The 20,183-nt window shown below is 42.7% G+C and overlaps 2 protein-coding genes across 8 annotated transcripts in view; one reads left to right on the top strand and one right to left on the bottom strand.

Annotated features, from left to right (window-relative positions):
* The window catches only part of PTPRZ1 (protein tyrosine phosphatase receptor type Z1), a 144,804-nt gene extending 135,486 nt beyond the window's left edge, over nucleotides 1–9,318 (top strand). For all 5 annotated transcript variants that reach the window (XM_037389957.1, XM_037389959.1, XM_037389958.1 and 2 more), the window contains 7 exons: nucleotides 585–678; nucleotides 984–1,057; nucleotides 2,059–2,187; nucleotides 5,257–5,403; nucleotides 5,695–5,837; nucleotides 6,468–6,603; nucleotides 8,281–9,318. In XM_037389957.1, coding sequence (XP_037245854.1) covers nucleotides 585–678; nucleotides 984–1,057; nucleotides 2,059–2,187; nucleotides 5,257–5,403; nucleotides 5,695–5,837; nucleotides 6,468–6,603; nucleotides 8,281–8,421 — 864 coding nt within the window. In that variant the 3' untranslated portion in view covers nucleotides 8,422–9,318. The remainder of the gene's footprint in view (nucleotides 1–584; nucleotides 679–983; nucleotides 1,058–2,058; nucleotides 2,188–5,256; nucleotides 5,404–5,694; nucleotides 5,838–6,467; nucleotides 6,604–8,280) is intronic.
* Nucleotides 9,319–14,608: 5,290 nt separating this feature from the next.
* AASS (aminoadipate-semialdehyde synthase) overlaps nucleotides 14,609–20,183 on the bottom strand; it is a 31,440-nt gene continuing 25,865 nt past the window's right edge. For all 3 annotated transcript variants that reach the window (XM_037390670.1, XM_037390671.1, XM_037390672.1), the window contains 4 exons: nucleotides 19,540–19,655; nucleotides 19,255–19,343; nucleotides 18,745–18,921; nucleotides 14,609–17,158 (listed from right to left, as the gene is read on the bottom strand). In XM_037390670.1, the coding sequence (XP_037246567.1) occupies nucleotides 17,040–17,158; nucleotides 18,745–18,921; nucleotides 19,255–19,343; nucleotides 19,540–19,655 (501 nt within the window). In that variant the 3' untranslated portion in view covers nucleotides 14,609–17,039. The remainder of the gene's footprint in view (nucleotides 17,159–18,744; nucleotides 18,922–19,254; nucleotides 19,344–19,539; nucleotides 19,656–20,183) is intronic.

Below are 20,183 nucleotides of genomic sequence, written 5' to 3'. Positions count from 1 at the left end.
TATATATACATCATTGTAGTGTATATATAGATAAACTCGTTCCTTCTCATACTCTTGTCTATTTGAATTGTATTAATTGAAACAAGTAAGTCAATGAGACACACATCCCCCCTCAGATCGGTCTTATTTTCCTCTCACAGGTTTGGAGAGAAAATCAGAAAGCTCCTAACTGTGCTATCTAGAGATGCCTCCCATCAGGAGCTATACTGTCTGTATAACAGTGCAGATTTTTCTGCACAGACATTTACTATTTTCCAAAACTATTTAAAGCTGCACAGACAGCTGTGCAGGCAAAATGGAAGTGACACCAGGGTGGCAACAAGCACTGGGGGTCTGGGTATAGAACAACATAAAGTGGCATTTCCTTCAAAGACCTGCTTATCAATCTAGGGCTGAGGAATCATTTGAACTGATAAAACAGTGAAGAAAGATTCTGATGACTTGCTAAGTAGTTTAGCTAGATAACTAGATACCTACAGTTAAGAGAGAAAGCTAACCTGCAATACTTGCACCTTTGTTTAATGCAGCTAAGAAGGAAAGGCTTTTGTGCAGTTACCTGATCTTTTTTAACTTCGTTGTTTCAGTTACTGAGCCAGTCTAACACACAGCAGTGTGATTATTCAACTGCACTCAAACAGTGTAACAGAGAAAAGAACCGAACTTCATCCATCATTCCTGGTAAGCTTGTTCAAATCGGCTTCTCTGGGTGGGAAAATGTTTTTGAACTGTGTGTGTCAAACCATTAATCTTTCCTCAGCAAGAATTGAGCACATCTGCATTGGTGTGGAGCAATGTTCTGTAAAGTACTTTTAGTGAAGAAATGGCTTAAGTACTACACATAGGAAAAGAAAACAGATGGCCAAACAGCACTTTTTCCTGACTGATGGAGCTTAATGTTGTCATTGCTATGAGACATGTGAGATAATTGCTGTAATGTATGAGTCATTGCAACATACGTACTAGTTCATTACTTCTTTTTACAGTGGAAAGATCTAGAGTGGGTATCTCATCGCTGTCTGGTGAAGGGACAGACTACATCAACGCTTCCTATATTATGGTAAGTCAGTTAACTGTATTGATGAAAAACAATCTCCCATTGTATAGCTGTTTCGGAGCTGCCGTGTGTCTGAAGGCGGGTGGCACAGTCCTGATTTTGAAAGCTCCTTTCTTCCATTATTCACTCTGCCTGAAAGTTACTTCCCCTGGGCAGTATTATTACTATTATTAGGTTTTGAAGTTTGGTTAAGTGGATTGCATTTTAACAATCTGTAGAATCAGAAATCCCATCAGGGTTTTAAAAACTGTAATGCTAAACGCCACCTATGGAAGGATCTTTTGAGATGAACTAAAAGTGTTAGCTAAGAAGTTAGTTTTTAATGGCTGTAGTGTGGTTTGCCTTCCTATCTGCTCATCTGACAGAGCTTTTGCAACTGGCATAGCCCAAGGCACCACAGCTCATCAGCCTTCTGTTATCTTTTTCTTCCCTGGGTTTTCTTCAACTCTTCTGTACTTCATTAGCTGAGAGGGAGGAGTAAATGTTTCATAGACATTCAGGAAAGAGATGGGAAAGCTCCCTGCAGTGCTGTGTATGCATGATCCTTCATCAGGTGCATTAGTGCAAAGGAACTGTCTTTTGTGGTAAGAAGTTGATCTGGGACATCTGTACAAGAGACTGGGATTTTTGCAGATCTTTCAAGTATTCTTTTATTTGTTTCAGGTTGCCAGCTCCTCGGGAATTCTGGCTAATGCAGAACAATGTGCATGTGTGTAGGAGTTCATGTATTTTCATTCTGAGTTGGCTGTTCAAGTTTCCACTGATTTATCTTTTTTTTTTAATCAAATTTTTTGAAGTTTCAAAAAATATTTCAGTGTAATTGAATTTATTCTTTTAATCTGGAAAATACTGCAATAGAAGTTCTATATTGTTCTATATTTGCAGGAAGACAAAGGAAGCACAGGTCTGCAATTTATTTTCTAGGCTTCTGGCTCTAGAAGCTTCCTTTAAATGTTAGTAGTTGGGTATCAATTCTGAGTCTGTTGATTATTTTTTTTTTGCAGGGTTATTATCAAAGTAATGAATTTATTATTACCCAGCATCCCTTACTACACACTATCAAGGATTTCTGGAGAATGATATGGGACCATAATGCTCAGCTAATAGTCATGCTTCCTGACAGCCAGAATATGGTAAGTTTTGTGGCTGATTGTTACAGGTCTATCTATGAATTTTCTTAGTATTAGCATTTTGAAATATGCAGGACATGAGACAATATCTTGGATGTTGCAAAAAACGATTAAAAATTAATAATACTGTACTTAAGTGTAAAATCCTCAGGTCATGTAGTGGAAATCTGAAGACCCTTTTCTGGGCAGATTGCAATTGGCATGAGAAAGTATTGGGTCATTCCTGTACAGTTACAAAAGAAGACAGACAGCAAAAGTAACTGTTAGGGAAGGTCGGCTTTCGCTCCAGGACTTTTACTTTAGTTGTGATATGGCTTCTTCCACACTTAGTAGGTCAGGGGAGAAATATGAGGTAGTTTCTCGTGCAACAGCAGCTGGCGGGACCTGGGCAAGGGCCAGAGCATGACGGGCAAGCCCCCCCACACGACAGAAGGCGACCTAGGGAGCGCGAGCCACCAGGAGCAGTGCCACCAGGGCGGGCAAACAGGGCCTGGCATGGCAGCCAGGGCCCAGCGCAGCAGTTTGCACAGCAGGGTGCGCAGGAAGGGCGCTGGAGCCTGTGGTGTCCACCTGGCAGAAAGCCCTGGACCCTCTCAGCTCTGCACCCACCACGGCTGACGCAGCTGCCCAGGCAGAGCGCCGGTGGGACACGCAGCCACCCCGGCGCCGGGCTGCCAGCCATGCCCTGCTCCTACAGCCGTGCCGGGCGGCAGCAGTGGGCACACCTGTGGGAGGGGAGCCCAGGGAGAGGAGCACCTCCACTTAGCCACAGAGCTCTGGGAGGAGATGTGTAGGTTGCGGAGTTATCAGGGAGTGTAAGGGAGAGACAGGCTACTGGAATCACACCCCGCCTTCCCTGGGACAGGCCCAACAGGCAGGGATGATGCGTGACGGGGGGTTTCCTACCCTCTCTCCACCTGCCTGAACACAGTGACTTAAGGGCTAAGGGACAATGTCGACACGTTCCTGCCAGGTGCTGCAGGTGCACTGGGTAAAAAGCTGGCTGGATGGCCAAGCCCAAAAAGTGGTGGTGAATGGAGTTGCATCCAGTTGATGGCCGGTCATAAGTGGTGTTCTCCAGAGCTCGGTACTGGGGACACTTCTGTTTAATATCTTTGTCAGTGATCTGGACAAGGGGATCAAGTGCACCCTCACTAAGTTTACAGATGACACCAGGTTGGTGGGGGAAGTGTTGATCTGCTGCAGGGCAGGAAAGCTCTGCAGGGGGATCTGGGCAGGCTGGACCGATGGGCCAAGGCCAATTGTATAAGATTCAACAAGGAGAAATGCCAGATCCTGCACTTGGGTCACAACAACCCCATGCAACGTGACAGGCCTGGGTAAAAGGACCTGGGGATGCTGGTTGACAGCTGGCTGAACATGAGCCAGCAGTGTGCCCAGGTGGCCAAGAAGGCCAACAGCATCCGGGCTTGTGTCAGAGATAGTGTGGCCAGCAGGACAGGGGAAGTGATCCATTGTACTCAGCACTGGTGAGGTTGCACCTCGAATACGGTGTTCCGTTTTGGGCCCCCCGCTACAAGAGGGAGCAGAGGGGCTGCAGCGTGTCCAGAGACGGGCAACGGGGCTGGGGAAGGGTCTGGAGCACAAGTCTCATGAGGAGCGGCTGAGGGAACTGGGGGTGTTTAGCCTGGAGAAAAGGAGGGACCTTATCATTCTCTACAACTACCTGAAAGGAGGTTGTAGCCGGGTAGGTGTCTGTCTCTTCTCCCAAGTAGCAAGTGACAGAATGAGAGGAAATGGCCTCAAGTTGCGCCAGGGGAGGTTTAACTGGATAGTAGGAAAACATTCTTACTGAAAGGGTGTTGGAGCACTGGAACAGGCTGCCCAGGGAGGTGGTGGAATCACCATCCCTGGAAGTGTTTTAGTGATGGACATGGCAGTGCTGGGTTAACAGTTGGACTCGATGACCTTAAAGGTCTTTTCCAACCTAAACAATTCTGTGATTCTGTGATTTTCTTGCTTATACAAACAAATGTTTACCAGGGATTTAACTGACTCCTAAACAGCAAAGGAGGCTAGCATGTTCATCCTGCATGTGTAATTTAATAACAAATGAATATGTTTTTCAGTTATTAGAAGCGCAGGAATATCTGAGAACTTTTAGGCTGGTACTTAGAGAAATTCTGAGGTGTGAGAGCGCATCATTTTTGGTAATGAGTTTGGAAGAAAACCATGCAAATGCTTTAGGGAGTTTTGCATGATTGGTAAAACATGTACAACCAAGACAGTATTTGTTTTTTTCTTGTCATCAAATGTTTTGTGAATGTTACACTAACTATAAAACAGATTTTTTAAGTTAGCCGTTTTAATAAGGGAGGTTTTTTTGCCCGGAGATGCTGGTTCATTATGAATCCAGTAAGAAAGGCATGCAGACTCTCTAAAGTACTTGCTTTATTAGAGCTAACACCATAAAGGAGAGGGTAGTCCAGATGATCTTACATCCCATTAGATAGATGCTGGGAACCTCGAGTTGTGCAGCACTGAATGGTTCTCTGATCAAGGTACATCACACCGTGCAGCTCCTGTCCATGGAAGGGTTACCCACATTTTGATCATTCAAACCATCACAGGATTTTCTTAAAACAACTCTGTTCATCATTTCTGCTGTCAAACAGAAAGGATGTTCTCATGAGGACATCTTCCTGTACTTTTAGAGAATCCCAAGCCACGTGTACAGAATGGGAGCTGCCTGCAGCTCCTATCTTACTATCTGCCCGCTGAGTTTATCCTGTGGCCACAGGCTGTGGGCAGCCCAACACACCCCGAAGGCCAGGCTGGACAGGTGGCACAGTGCAGCACGGCACGTGTTGACTGTTATGTGGGTTGGTATCTCCACAGGGTAGAGTGGTCTTCTGCTCAGTATCACCACAGAAGTGTCTGAAAATCATCACTTGTGATGTCTGTAACCCTCCTGAAATCTTGATTTGTTGGTTTCGATCTAGCTGGCTGCATTAATTACATACATAACACATTGTTTATTATGTTATATTAACTTTTATTTTAAGAGCTCAGCATTACTTACTTTTATGGCTTCTTTTTTTTTTCCTGGAGGCTGAAGATGAATTTGTATACTGGCCAAACAAAGATGAGCCTATAAATTGTGAGAGTTTCAAAGTGACTATGATTGCTGAAGAGCAGAAGTGTCTGTCCAATGAGGAGAAGCTCATAATCCAAGACTTTATTTTAGAAGCTACACAGGTAACGCTATCATAAACATGTAACTCAGGGACTTGATTTGCTAAAGGTAATGCCTACATTTTGTTACATTTTCTATGGTCTATGAGTGATAAAATTCCCTGCCCTTGAAACACCCAGGGAGGGAGTAACCTCTGTAGGTAACATGGTGACATGGGGAATAGGGTAGTCCAGCCTCCACTGCAGTAGGATGCTGTGTCTGGAGACTGGAGCTGGACTGGAACAGAGTTAAGGATAAGAATAAGGACAGTCAATCTTTTACCAAATTGATTTATGTTGTTTTCACTCCTTTAGGATGACTATGTACTTGAAGTGAGGCATTTTCAGTGTCCAAAATGGCCAAATCCTGATAGTCCTATTAGTAAAACTTTTGAACTGATCAGCATCATCAAAGAGGAAACTTCCAACCGTGATGGACCTATGATTGTACATGATGAGTAAGAACTGCAGCTTTCAGTTTGTTCTGATGTTTCTCTGTAGAACCATCCTTTCATCTCATTTAGGGTGAAAGTCACTGAAACAAGGCACAAAGTATGCACCTAACAGTAGTGTTGCGGCTTCTGTTTTAGCCGCTTCAGCAGGAGAAACACTTTTATTTTATCACATTTCAGTGTTCTCTTTTCAATTCTTTCATTTTGATACTCTGCACGATTGTCGAGTAGGGCACTGGAGAGGAAATCAATCAAGGCTTCATTGTTTATTATTGAAAGAAGTAAGACTATTTAGATGAGGCAGCTTATCCTTCTCCAGCCGTTTAATAATGGGCCAAAATATTGACACGTTGTATTACAGAAGTACCTGAGGCCTTCATTTGGTTTGTAGAGGATTGTAGGGGCTGGCTTTTAAAGTTGTAGTGAGGTACTGTGAAGGTTGTGTAAGGCACTGCTGGGCAGGCCTGCTTCAGAAAGTGTAAAGATCACATGACAGAAATTCATATTATCAGTTTGTCCTGCATTTTCTATTTTCTCCAGCTGTAGAAACTTGATCCAGTTTCTAGACACTTTTTTTTTTTTGTCTTTTGTGTTCTGTTTGGTTTTTGTTTGTTTTGGTTTTTTTACTTTACAAAGGCATGGAGGGGTGACAGCAGGCACTTTCTGTGCATTAACAACTTTGATGCATCAACTGGAAAATGAGAATTCAGTCGATGTTTACCAGGTAGCGAAGATGATAAATTTGATGAGGCCTGGAGTCTTTACAGACATTGTAAGTAATAAGCAAAATGCATGCTTTTTTTTTTCCCCTATGTATGAAATTATTAGCATGCTTAGATCTTAGGGCAACATTACTGAACGACTGGCATCTTAATTTCTGCAGGAGTTAATCAAAACTGTCTTCCAGAGGTGCTGTAGTGGACCTGCTGCTTATTCCAAAACAAAAGTATTTCCCATGAAAACCTGTTATGGGGTTATCAAGTTGTCATATTCAAAATGTGTGGAGCTGCCACCATCATCATAAAATCTGTGCTGTCATATAAATGAAGGTTTTAGTTCAGCAGGAGTAAATTTGTAGTCCAAGTAGACCGTGAAGTAGTTACCCTAGTTTTCCATTTCATTTTTCTTTGATCTTTCATGATCCATTGGATGGTCACTTGACACCATTGTCACTGTGCTTACTGAAAGAAAAATACATTAAAAATGTAACAAATGAGAACTACTTCTTAAATCAGTGTCCTACAAATGAAAAGGTATCACAAATTAAAAACTACGAACCTGCTCCTTTGGTCATACCACCAGAAATATGACTGCTGCAGAACTATGATGAGTGTAATAAGGAGACCACCTTAAGAGTGAAACATGAGGGTTGGCGTTATCACATTTTTGACAGCAAAACCAGGACATGACACAGGATTGACAGATGTGTCCACCCCTTGCCCTGCCCAGCTAGCCCAGACTGAGGAGTCTGGTGGACAATGGAGTGAAAATGGGAACTCTTCCCACCTCAGCAGGACTATCAGGACCTTCACTCCTCTTGTCCCAGGAGCCTCCAGCAAATACCTGAACCCTTTATCTCACATTTCCGGTTTCCCATCCTCCTACTGCAGATTTCCAAATCTGTTGCTCTTTCTACCCCGTGTCTCTTAGTCCAGCCTAATAGTCCAGAGCCCAAACCCCACTGTGTTAAGTCTTACTGCACTTCACTCCTTCCATCACAGAAATTATTTATCTTCATATATCCAGCTTAGAACCCCACATATTCCTCTGCCCTTTCAGAGCATCCGCTGTTACCCAATGCAGTGCAGCCTTCACTGTGCCGGCTCTCCCCGCACAGAGCATCCCGCTGTCCCCTCCTTTCCAGCCCACGCCGCAGTCTAGCTGGCTTCTGGCACTCCCCACTGAGACCCTCCACTCCCTCTAGGCAGCGGCCTCCTCGCTGAACCTTCCCACAAGGTCTTGTCTCTTCTTCCTACCTCCTCTCCCTGGCAGGATCTTCAAAAACAGTACCTGCAAGTACTAAAAAAGAAAAACCAAAAAACACAAACACAAAAAAACCTGCTTGGATAGAATTCAGAGGACAAAAAAGGAAAACGCATTCAAGGGGGAAAAAGCCAACAAACAGTAGCCCAACCCCCTTCAGTCAGTGGGAGCTTTGCTGACTTTAACTGACTTTAACAAGGATCGGATTCAGCACGCAATATTTCTTTTAATAGTTTTCTCCTCTACCTATACTGTGTTCCTTTATGTTGTGCTTTATATTGTGTACAGGGGGAGCCATTAGTCAGAAAATTAATAAAGCTGCTGAGTAACACAATAAATTATGGAGCACAGTACATTAACAGACTGACCCATGAGCTGTTAATTAATTTTGAATAACGGTGTTACAGGATAATCTAGTGGTGTTATTTCTGACAACACGCTGACTGTGGGCTCTCTTCTTCTGCAGGAGCAGTACCAGTTTCTGTACAAAGCTATTCTCAGCCTCGTCAGCACAAGGCAGGAAGAAAACCCTTCAGCATCTATGGACAGTAATGGCTCAGCTTTACCCGATGGAAATGCAGCTGAAAGTTTAGAATCTTTGGTTTAATTAACACATCAAATTACACACACACATACCTACACCACACCAGTCACACCTGGAGTTTACCATTATTCTTTTCAGTTTTATGCTTTGTGGGGGAAAGAATCTGTCCAGTGAATACATATATATAATCAGATCCCAACCACTGCTCAAACAAACAGTCATTTCTGTTACCTGTTACTTTACTGTGGAACTTTCATCATTAACAATGTGTGCCTTTTCTTGAAAAATTTCTTGTAATATGTTGTTACGTCTGGACTAACTTGATTGACTTTTACAGTGTTTCTAAGAATTGAATTGTGGTATGTTTTTTCAGTATTAGTTTCTGATTTATCTGGCTTTACTTTTAACTTAAAATTATCATATTTATAGACGATAGGGAATTCTCAATTACAAACATGTCATGGGTTTAGTATTTGGTTTATTTGCTGTATTTATAACAATTTACATTTGCTAGAAATATAACTTTTAATATAGTAGAATGTAAATAAAATACTGTTCTCCATAACATTCAACATTTTAAGACTTCAATTAGACATTTAGAATCGTAATCTGATACTTACTGTAAATACTGCTACTTCTGTAGTGATCCATGGACCAAATTTATATTTATAATTGTAGATTTTTATATTTTACTACAGAGTCAGTTTTCTAGTTCTGTGTAATTGCCTTGTTAAAATGATGTAGTCCAGTATGTTTTTATTTTAACAAAGTCTTCTGATATATAATTGTGCATCTTAAGCAATTAACCTTCATATAGCTGCATGTGATTTTAACTTTTTGTGGGAAATAGAAATCATTTGTTTTGAAATGAGAAGTTTTTATGAGAATAACACCTGTACTTGGCATTGTTAAATTGTTTTTACCTATGACATTGCAAAAATAAATATAAACATTCCAGTCTGTGCTTAGCAGTCTTCCATGTCCAGTAAACAGTCGTCACTGTCCTGTGGAGAGCTTTTACTCACAAGGATACGGATTCAAGGCTGACCTGCAGACAGCCGCTCTTCCTGTGGAATCTACAAGTTCAGAAGACAGTTTTGGAAAACTTTTTTGTTATTTAATCTCTGCTCCATTTCCACCTGTACCGTAGTGTCCCTGGTATCTCTGGTTTTAGCCTCTCCTTGCTTATCTCCCAGCCTGGTCGCCCACAGGCTAACGGGCTCGCCCAGGCCTCCAAATTGCCTTAATTGCCCCCTCACAAGACTTCTCCGTGCTGGCTTTGCTTCATTCCACTGCTGAGCTCTTTGCTGCTTCCTTTGGCAAAGCAAAAGCCAAACTCTGAGATGCCATGAGTCAAGTACTCTCTGCAAGAACAAAAGCACCTTGGCCGCTGTAGAGGAATGAAGCTGGGTTAGTTATCGTTGATAACATACAGCTGTGGGCTGGCTTCAGGGGTGGGGGTTGGCTGATGTAGGCAAGGTGCAGCTGTGGCTGGTTCTGTTAAGGGGCTGGGCAGCCGGTGAAGAGAGAGCAGCCGAGGAAGAGAGAGGAGGAAGAAGCAGAGAGTGAGCGTGCCCTGGGTGAGGAGAGGCTAAGAGAAGGCGGCAGAGGGACTGCCATGAAGAGTGTCATGGTATGTGATGGTAAAAGACCTTGTTGCAGCTGGCTAGCTTGGAGAGTGCTGCGACAGGCCACTGTTATTTTTCTGTAACCTTCTGAACTGATTGTGTTGAAGGCTACCACACTGAGGAGGGTGGAGGACCTTGGAGCAGAATAGATCTTGGTTTAAAACTAACACAGGCTGTGAGAATTAACTATTTTCTCACTTTGGTACATTCAGTTGCTATGTAGAAATCTTGAGAGCAGAGATACTGTTCTGGACTAGAATGCCACAGAAACTAATGGACACGATCTTAAATGAAGACTAAGGGTAGGAGAAGATGGACCTGATGTGGGCTTGGAGATTTTAGTCAACTGCTTCATAAGGCAAGGATGTGTGAGGGATCTTGGTGTGTCGAGCAGATAGATCTAAACCCCTTCAGCAGTGTGGGCTTGAGAATAGGTGGAGCTGAAACAAAGCCAAAATAAATCTAGGTTTAGAGGAATCTAAAAAGTAGAAACTTCAAAAAAATCCTCATACTGTTGATACATGAAATGGGTGTGAATGTGCTAGACCAAGAGACAGAATGGTACGGAAAGACAGAATAGCTAGAAGTAAAGCAGATTTTTTCCTGCTGTTGTCCTCTTTTAAAAAATGTTCACGTAGGCAACGTAATCAAAACAATGCAACGTATGGTTTGTTTTGTAAAACTGTGTTAACATGTTTATGCGCTTGAATTTCCTTTTGCACTTGAACACTTGTTACAACCGCAGCTTCGCAGTCCCTGAGGTTACGGAGTGGCTGGACCCACGGGGCTCGGGGCCCTGGGGTTTTCCCTTCCCTGCCCACCAGTGCCGAATGCAGGATCATTCTTCTGTCTCAGCCCAACTCCCCTTTGCGGGTCCAGCCAGGGACCACAGGGAGATGACACACACACAGATTCATCACACAGAGAACGGGATTTAAGAAGGCGGCAGGACAGAGGGCAGCGCTCAGGCACAGGGCGCGGAAGGGCAAGGGTGCTGCCCAGCAGCCGGCTTACCGGCAGGCAGCCCCTTCTACCCCTCTTCTCTCCATTTTCCCTATCCACCTTGGTCCCTACATTTCTCCACCCTGGTCTTCCCATCTCTTTGCAGGTAAAACATCCTAATTACCTTTCCTTCAGTGGCCTCAGTTTTGTTGCAGCCATACCCAAATACGAAACCTCTGGTGCTGACACTTGGATCATCTCAGCCATGCGCGGCATTAACAGTTACCTGGGCATTTCTGGCCTTGCAAGCTTTTCCTTCCAAAAGGTCTCCACCATTCTGGCCTCCCCTCGCAAAACTCCCCGTGAACAGACTGTGAAAGGCAGCCAGGCGTCATGGCACTCTTTGTAGCATCTCTCGGCTGCTCACTCTCGCTTTCTGCAGCAGCTTCCCCTCTTGTCCGTCCCTAGCAGTTCCTCAGGACCTGAAAGCAGGCAGCTCAGCCTCGGGCCAGGGGTGCCAGCCATGTGCCTGCAGCTACTAGCACTTTCCTCTTTAGTTCGAAGCCATAACTAGTTGATTGAATAATTCAGAAATGAGGGAAGCTACTTCTTGGAGCCAAGACATCTTTATTCAGGTTTTCCACCTCCCCCCATGGTCTTTGTCATACCTGCGTATTTGCAAACTCTCAAATCTGGGAAGAACAGGACTGAGATACAACATCTGAGTCCGAGCCAATGTCCGATGCATCCCTAGCAAAGTTAAATGCCTTTGAAGAATAGGATCTAGATGATATTTTTTTCATATTATATTTGTGTTGTTTTGGGGGTGATGAGTTACGAAGCTACAGGTGAACTCATTGTCCCAAATGATGCACGTTTTTGTAACGCTGTTGAATTACACATACACATTCTTCACAGCTTTGATGCACAAAGTTGGTGTATACAAAGGTGTGTAAGAGTTGCTCTTTCAGGAAAGGATTATGTGGGGTTTTTTGGAGGGTTTCTTATTACTTCCTCTAAAGAACTCAAGTTGACCAACAACCTCCATTTGCACATCTAGGCTAACGAGGACAGCATATAATTCCTCCCTTCTCATTCCAAAAATACAGAAACGTATTTCCTTTCTTAATATGTATGAGAGAGGTAAATTGTCATCTTATGGCCATTTGCAAACCATATTCCATAATCTTCACAGCATATACTTCGGCACTTCGCCACGTTAACACACAAGAGAAACTATAATGCTCATGCTATTTCTCCAGCCTGAAACTATAATGCTCATGCTATTTCTCCAGCCTGAAACTATAATGCTCATGCTATTTCTCCAGCCTTTTCTTTAGGGAAACTGGCTTCTAGCCTCACACAACTTCAAGCCTTTTATTTTGATATCTTCTGTTAGTGTATTTACAGTATCATATAGTTCTATATACAAAGTCTTTTTCAGGCCAATTAATTCTACTATGTTTTTCAAGTCTCTATGGACCAAAGGTGGAAAAGGAATCTCCCGTTCTAAAATCCCATCTTGATATAACTGCTCCTTTCAACCTAAATGTTTTGCAGACATTTCAAAATGATAATCCAAAGAATCGGCTGTCATTCAAGGTTTCTTCTAGAGATGTTTGTAATCACATTCATCATCTTAGCATGCTGACAAGTTGTTTAAAACATAAGTGCTTAGGATAATCTCTTTACTCACACATATTGGTTCTGATCTAGAAAAAAATAAGAATCATAAAAAAAAAATCTTCTGTAATCTTCAGCCGTGATGGATTACAGATTTTAATAAATGCGTGTCAGTTCCTTTCTCAGACAAAGGCCATATTCTAATTAATTTTTTCTTGTAATCCAAGCTACAGACTCAAAAGACATATAGCCTGCCCTTTCAAACTGGGTCAAGTGTGGAAAAGATGTCCTGTATCTCCTGCAAGAAGTAGGGTATTAATAAACAATGTCAGTTTAAGATATTTATTTTTTTTTTACAAAGCTGTAAGTCATGCGTGCCAAGGAAAACTTGATTAGTGAGCTTCCTGAGAAATCACAGGCGAGTAGACTTAAAAAGAAAAGTAATTTACCAACATCACCAACTTTTCAGTGATTGTGGTGTTGAGATTTAATACCTATGGAAAAGCTTTACGGAAGTCAGTAATGATGCATAGATGTCGAACTCGTAGTTGTCAGTACAACAGTGTATTAGCTAAAGACCTTAGTATGGACTTTGAAAATCAGTTGACTAAACTGGTTGGCAACGTTTCATCACAGTGCTTTGCCTGGCACAGTTCGTTGTGATGTCCTAGGGTAACGCGTAATTTCAGATGGCTTGACATTTCCGGTGGTAAATGCTTACTTCAGCGTGGGTTTAGCGAAGTTAAACTCGTTTCTCTCCCTAATTGTTCTGAAGCATAAGCAAAGCAGGGCTGGGGAGGAGGAGAGCAATACTGGCTTGTTGAGGCTAAAAACAGAGACCCAAGTACCACGGCAAGCCTGAGGCATCCTAGGTTACAGTCTTGGCTTTCTCTGCTTCCCTGCAGCAAGGCCAAGGTCCAGCCACCTGTTGCTGTTCCACAGGTTTGTGCCTTGGTGGGTTAGGGACTTCCACAGGGATAAGTGGGAAGCGAAGTCTGTCTCGGGGCATTTAGGCACATTACCTCAGGTTCCCCTGTTTCCAAATTGCATTCTCTCCTTTCAAAGCCAAAAAAAAGCGGGGGGGGGGGGGGGGGGGGGAAACCCTTCTGGCTTATTATGGAATTAATGATCTTGTTTCAGGGCAGTCACAACCTGTGCACTATAATTTAGTCAGTGTATTTGATTGAGATGGTGTGATGTGCCTTGATAAATTCTCTGGACATTCAAAACTGAATTTCTCCCCCCCACACCCCCTTCCCATCTTGTTAGCTTTCCAGCTTAATCACAACCACTGTACCCCATATTCTTTTGCCCTGAACTATTGTACTATGAGTTTACACCCTTTGTCTGGCAGCCACACTTTTGTGCTCCAGTCCCTGAGAGGGATGCAATTCTTGTCTATAGGAATATCCAGGGCTCAAACAGCATGAAACACTGAGGCAAGAAAGGCAGTCTTTGAGTGTAACAGGACTCAAGCAGCTCCATCTCGGGGAAAAAAAAATGGGGTATTAGCTGTCATGGAGAGCAGACACTAGAATAAATTTCAAAATGAAAAAATGAGAGAGAGAGACAGTGACAAACAATCTGTTCCTTGCAGCCTGATACGAACACACAGCTAAAGAGCCTTTCAACCCAGGCAGTGACAGCAGAAACCAAACCACATATTCAGCCGAGCAAGGCCCTCAAGCTGAGACAGGCAGTGAGACACAAGCTTTCATGGGCATGGGGAGACATTATCCATCTATTGTTCTGTAGCTTTCCACTTAAGCAGTCACCCTTGTGCCCAAGCACAAAACGTGCTAAAAAAATTGTAGCTGGAGATGGTGTCTAGATACAGACAGATACAGACATAGATACCTATGTAAATATATAGATGGGTGTTAGATGTAGATGCTTAAACAATCCTTGCAGTCTTCTCTTGTGAGTCTGGCAAGAAGCATGGAGAGGTGTTTCATGTACGTAGGTGTAGACACCCTTTCAATGTAACCATCTATGTAAAAAAACACATCCCATTCATATACAACTCATTAGACTGTAAAGATGACATGACAACAAAACAGGATTTCAGATATATTTTTCAAGCAATCTTGTGCATAAGATACAATTATCTTTCCAATAATATGCAAAGAGAAGTCTAATCTTCATACAAAAAGCTGAGAAATAACATCATTTAAGTCTACACTTAGAAAACAAAAAGCAGCATTGCACTGGGAAACAGATTCCGATACAAAACGTTTCAAAAATAGTAGCAGTGTTTCTTGAAAACACTCTGTGGTGCTTTCTTTTAGTGCTCTAAAGAGATCACATACTTGTAAAAAATACCGGTTTTCTTTGCATACTGCATTTCCTAGCAGAAAAGCAAGCAAGGTGCCCGCATATATATATATACAGTCACAACTCCATGGTTGTGGAGGAAGGAACTGAGAATTCTCAAGTGAAATCCTGGTCTCACCAAGCACTGGACTGGAAGGGACCAGCAGATACAAGTCTAATTTTAATCCTTAGTTGTAGGCCTTTGATCTACCAGGGGAAGGAGAAGGTATCGGAGAGCAAAACGGTCACTGCAGGCTCCATCCTTAACCCAGCTGCACGTACCAGCCACGCACAGACCAACGGCTTGTACGGTCAGCAGGAGGCAAAGCAACTTAGCGGAGCCAGGATTTCATCTGATACTCAGAACACACATGGCACTGTAACAGAATCCAAATTTGACAGTACAAAAGAATTCAGTGGTTCAGTATAAAAAGCCCTCCTCTGACAATAATACTCTGCCCTTCATTCTTCCTTCTCCCTTTGGCTCCTTTCACCCTCCTCTTTGTTGCAGTTGCTACTTCGTTACATCTACACAAAGAAAATCCAAGTCCTGAGTAGCAAGACTTGAAGATCAAAACTTCAGCTATTGTTACGGCTGCTGTTCCTACCAGGCAGAACAACACTGGGAATTCCAGCCCCTCAGAACTGCATCAATAGCACTGTGCTTCTCGGGAGGTAAGAGGCTGTGCGTGTATCAGCAAAGTGCGCTTGTGAGCAAAGTTGAAAGCAGACAGCTTCCAGCATCAGTATTCAGCTTTAAAAAAGGGGAGCTCCAGGCCGCTGCGCAGGTACCACTGCGAATGGCACCTGCCCAAAGCATTACACCTCCCAGACCTAACTGGGAAGTCTAAGCCATGCTTGCATTGCAAGGTGGTGCAGAGATCCCTGAGCAAAAGCCACAGAAGCAGCCCTGAGCTGGAAGGAGGCAACTGCTGTTTTGTCAGAGGGAAGCTGCGCTCAGGCTGAAGTTCAGTCCTGGGCTGATGTGGCTAAACTGCCACTAGAGCGGGGCAGGCGTGTCTGTGCAGCGCAGCACTCGGCATCCAATGAGCTGGGACGCTGGCAGGCTCTCATCAGTCTAAAGTGGCCCTGTACTGAGCAGGATGGATAGGCTCCCAAATGAACGCTTCAAAAGCACGCTAGCAAAAGGACAGAAGCTAACTCAAAAGGTAGTGATTTAAACCTCTAAGCCTACTGCATTTCAAAGCTGCTTATGCTACACAGTCTATTCCCTTTTGTAACAGTACTTAACCTGGATGAGGCACACAGTGTAAGTGGAAAGAGTAAACATGGCATCTGGAGCAGCTTCTAAGCACATTAACTGTGTCGTATTTCAGAATGCCCTTCCCAGCCGCAGAGCTGAATGCTAGCGTGCTCTCTTGGTAGCACAAGGCAACAGGTAACAGCAGGCATTTCAACACACCGCAGCCAGCTTCCACCGTCACGGGAAAGGGTCTGGGGGGACGCCTGCTTTAAATTCCTCCCACCTCCAATTAATCGAAGTTTACATTCATATGAGATTTAAAAAATATTAAGATCTAGTTTTCAAATATTTAGCAACTGAACATTTTCAAGATTTAACAGGATCTCATTTGCTAGTAGTGCAGAATTTCTAAACTATTTCTTGCATATTGTTATTGTGAAAACATTCACAAATACTGTTAAAGGGAAAGGGGCAACAAGACTTAAAATTTAAGTATCCCTTTCATCTCTGTTATTCTGATAAATTATTCTTACCACACAAACAATCAAACTTAATCAATAGAATTCATTAACCAGACTTTTCCACCACAAAAGAATCCACCAATAGATTTTTCTTTCAGCTTAAATTTGTCTCAGTAATAACCCTATACACTTAGAAAATAAACTCTATTAACCAAAAAAAAAAAAAAACCACCCCAAGATATTTTAGGAAAGATACAAAGGAAAGATCTGATCGATGCTGAAACATGTACATGAAAGCATAACAGATTTCAGAGGAAAATACCACAATTCATGCATATGGGTATCTACAATCTACAGTTTCTACACGAAAGTCGGGCAACTGGTTTTATGGAAGGCACCGTTTGTGTGTGAAACGGCAGGTGCTGCCTTTAACTGATCCAAACCGAGATTCTTAAAGGTGGAGGAGAAAACTAAACAAGGCCAAAACCCGAGTCAATCCACTGCTTCCAGTTACTGTTTGATAACACTGTGCGTACTGTACACAATGCCTTCTGCCCGGACACGTTCAAGTATTGGTCTATAAACGTTCTTCGTCAATGGTATAACCATGCCTTTGGTGTCTATTTCACCTGAAATAAAGGGGGGGGGGGGGGGGGGGGAGGGAACAAAAAGTGTTAAGTGCTCTGCTGGGTTTACTCGACAAGGCTTTGGTTGCAGGGGGGCTTCTGTGAGGAGAGGCTGGGGCTGCCCCGTGTCGGACATGGCTGGTTCCAGCCTGCTGTAACCACAAGGCACGGCCGAGCCCCTCGCCGTGGATGGGGTGCCACAGGGGACATGTATTTAAGAAAGGGCAAAATGCTGCACAGCCATGAGGAGTGAGGAAAAAAGTGTGAGAAACAGTCCTGAGACATCAGTGGCAGAAAAGGAAATTGAGAAGGTGCTCCAGGCACCGGAGCAGAGATTCCCCTGCAGCCTGCGGTGAAGATCACACTGGAGGAGGGGAAAAGCATGAGAAGGAAGGAGCAGCAGAGAGGAGCTGTTATGGACTGACCACTACCCCCATCTCCCATAGCCCTGCACCGCTCTGGGCAGAGCAAAGAGGCTGAGGAATCAGGAATGGAGACGTGAATTTGAACTCAGGAAAACGAAGGGGTGTAGGGAGGAAGGGGTGTGGGTTTTTTAGTTAGTTAGTTTGTTTTTTGGCACCATCCAAACCTATTTTCATTTGCACTGAATTAAATTAATTTTTCCCCACATTGAGCCTGTTTTGCCTGTGACAGTAACTGGTAAGTGATCTCCCTGTCTTTTATCTCAATGCATGAGCTTTTTCATCTTGTTTTCTCCCTGTCCTGCTGAGGAGAAGGAGTAAGGAAGCAGCTGGGTGGGCATCTGGCAGCCAGCCAAGGTCAACCCAACACAAATGCAAATATCAATTTTCAGTTATATATGTTTCTAACTTTGTAATTTTTACATATATATATATATGCAGATTTATCAATCTGGCATTGTGTTCTCACACAGCATCAGGATTGTACCAAAGAATAAGGGAAAAAAAGTTTTGAAGACATAGTAGCATACACAACTTGAATTTAATTCATAGAGCTGTGAAACTTCGGTTAGGAAAAAAAGCTTCTAAACTTCAAAAGTTTGGGTGGTTGTTTTTTTAAATAACAACAAAAAACCCCAACACAGTTTCTGCTTATTTCAGTTAGCCAGGAGAAGAACGAAGTTCTAAAGATTAAAAGCAAGCAAGGAGAAATCACACTATTTCCTTAAACATGGTGATTATTAATAGGCAAAGCCTGCCTGCTAATAGATGCACAACATGATCAGGTAACGTGCCCCAAGCCCCACATTTCATTGATCCAGAAAGCAGCGGTGGAAGGAACTAGTTTGTTCAGCACAGGTCTATGTTAGCCTGCTTCACTGTGGCAGAATCAATTTTAATTTACCATGCTAAAGGTCTCCTCTACACAAGTGAAACATTTAAGATTAAATGACTAAAAATCTCTATAGATTAAGTAATAAATTAAGAGTTGTCACTGAAACAGCCAAACATGCAGATTAAAAATTCCTGTAAAGAAGACAGGAAAAGTTTGATACCTTTCCAAAAAAAAAAAAAAAAAGTACATTTCAGAAACACTATACATCTTTCTACAGGCAGGAAGATACAGAAGGTTGAAATACTGTTACTGAAGTCTGAACAACCACTTACCATCTAGAACCATCTTAGCAGCAATAGCTGTGGGATACCCTACTGTTTTAGCCATCGCGGAGTATCCTTTGTTGTCACCATAGACAACCAGATCGATAAATTTGTCTTCCAAATGACCAGAAGGATGTCTGAGACCTATTTCATTTCTCATAACAATCATGTCTCTCTCTCCAGCGCCTAAGAGAAAACCACAGAAACTAATTTGTTACGTTTATTTCAGTCATATCAAGATAAGGGTCCTGATGAGCAAGGTACTATGCACATAGAGCATGTATATCAGGGAACTGATTTAAAATAGGGACTATAAAGGAGGACAGAATATTAAGATGAAAATAAAAATGTAACAGGGAAATAAAAAGATAAACTGGGGGAATAGAGAACATCACATGACATTAAAAAACCTAACATGAAGGTTTGTTAATGAAAGCGAACACACTATCCAATTAAGGCTGGTAAGAGACATGGACTTGCTGCACTGAAAGCCATGAAAAGGAAGAGTTTCTCACATACCAAAGGGCAGCTTCTTCTCCATGTGCTTTGCAAGAGCCCCCACAATAGAATCTGCTGCTGGAACTGGTTCATCTCCCAATAAACCTAGCCTGACAGAAGAAATGAGACAGACTTATATCACTGTCTATCAACAGCATAATCACAGTTTTGTAATTTCCAGCTCGTACAGCATATCAGTTTAACAATCTCAACATGGACCAAAATGGCTAGAATTGCAAACCTTTTTCTTTAAAAACAAACAAACAAACAAACCCTTTTAAAAAAACAATCACTGGTACGTTTTACCATTCCACTGCCTCCAGCTGACGTTTGTCCTTTTCCAGTTTGCTAAATACAGCTTCCTTAAGAACATGGTACTCAGCAGATGGCTTAATTCCAATTAGTTTGCACATGAGCTCTTTCTGTATTAAAAGAAAAGAAAAAAGTTCCTGAAGGCCTGACATCTGTCCCCGCTCCTTTTCAGACAGTTCAGAGAACCGACTGCTCCACTAAGCTCAGTTAATATCCAGGACTTCAAGAAGACAGATCATGTGTACAGGGAAAATGAGGTATTTTGACATTTTTAATCGCAACGAGTGAGAATAGGAGTCATTTTTCCTAAAACAATTTGTACCCTACTACTCAGCTGCTTCCCCATACTTTCTAGTCTTATTCCTTCCTCTGACAATGAAGAAAGAACATAGAAATCTATATACACAAGGAACACTGGGAGGATGTTAGGGTGAAAGAGAAGCCACCTGGAGACAGCCACAGAGCCAGGAACTTTCAGCTGGTCTAGAGATGGAGAACGTTCCTTTCAAAAGGAAGGAAACAGATCTATGAGATGAACAAGGCTCTGGCAATCCCAGGAATATTACCAAAAAGCTTTTTCATATTTTTTTTCCTTTTTTGAGCATATCTGAAGGCCATTTTGTGCTATATAGATGCTA

This window comes from Falco rusticolus, chromosome 5 (assembly GCF_015220075.1).
Source record: "Falco rusticolus isolate bFalRus1 chromosome 5, bFalRus1.pri, whole genome shotgun sequence".
Classification (NCBI taxonomy): Eukaryota; Metazoa; Chordata; class Aves; order Falconiformes; family Falconidae; genus Falco; species Falco rusticolus.
Note: the sequence above shows the minus strand (reverse complement) of the source record. Positions and strands in the feature narration are given on the sequence as shown.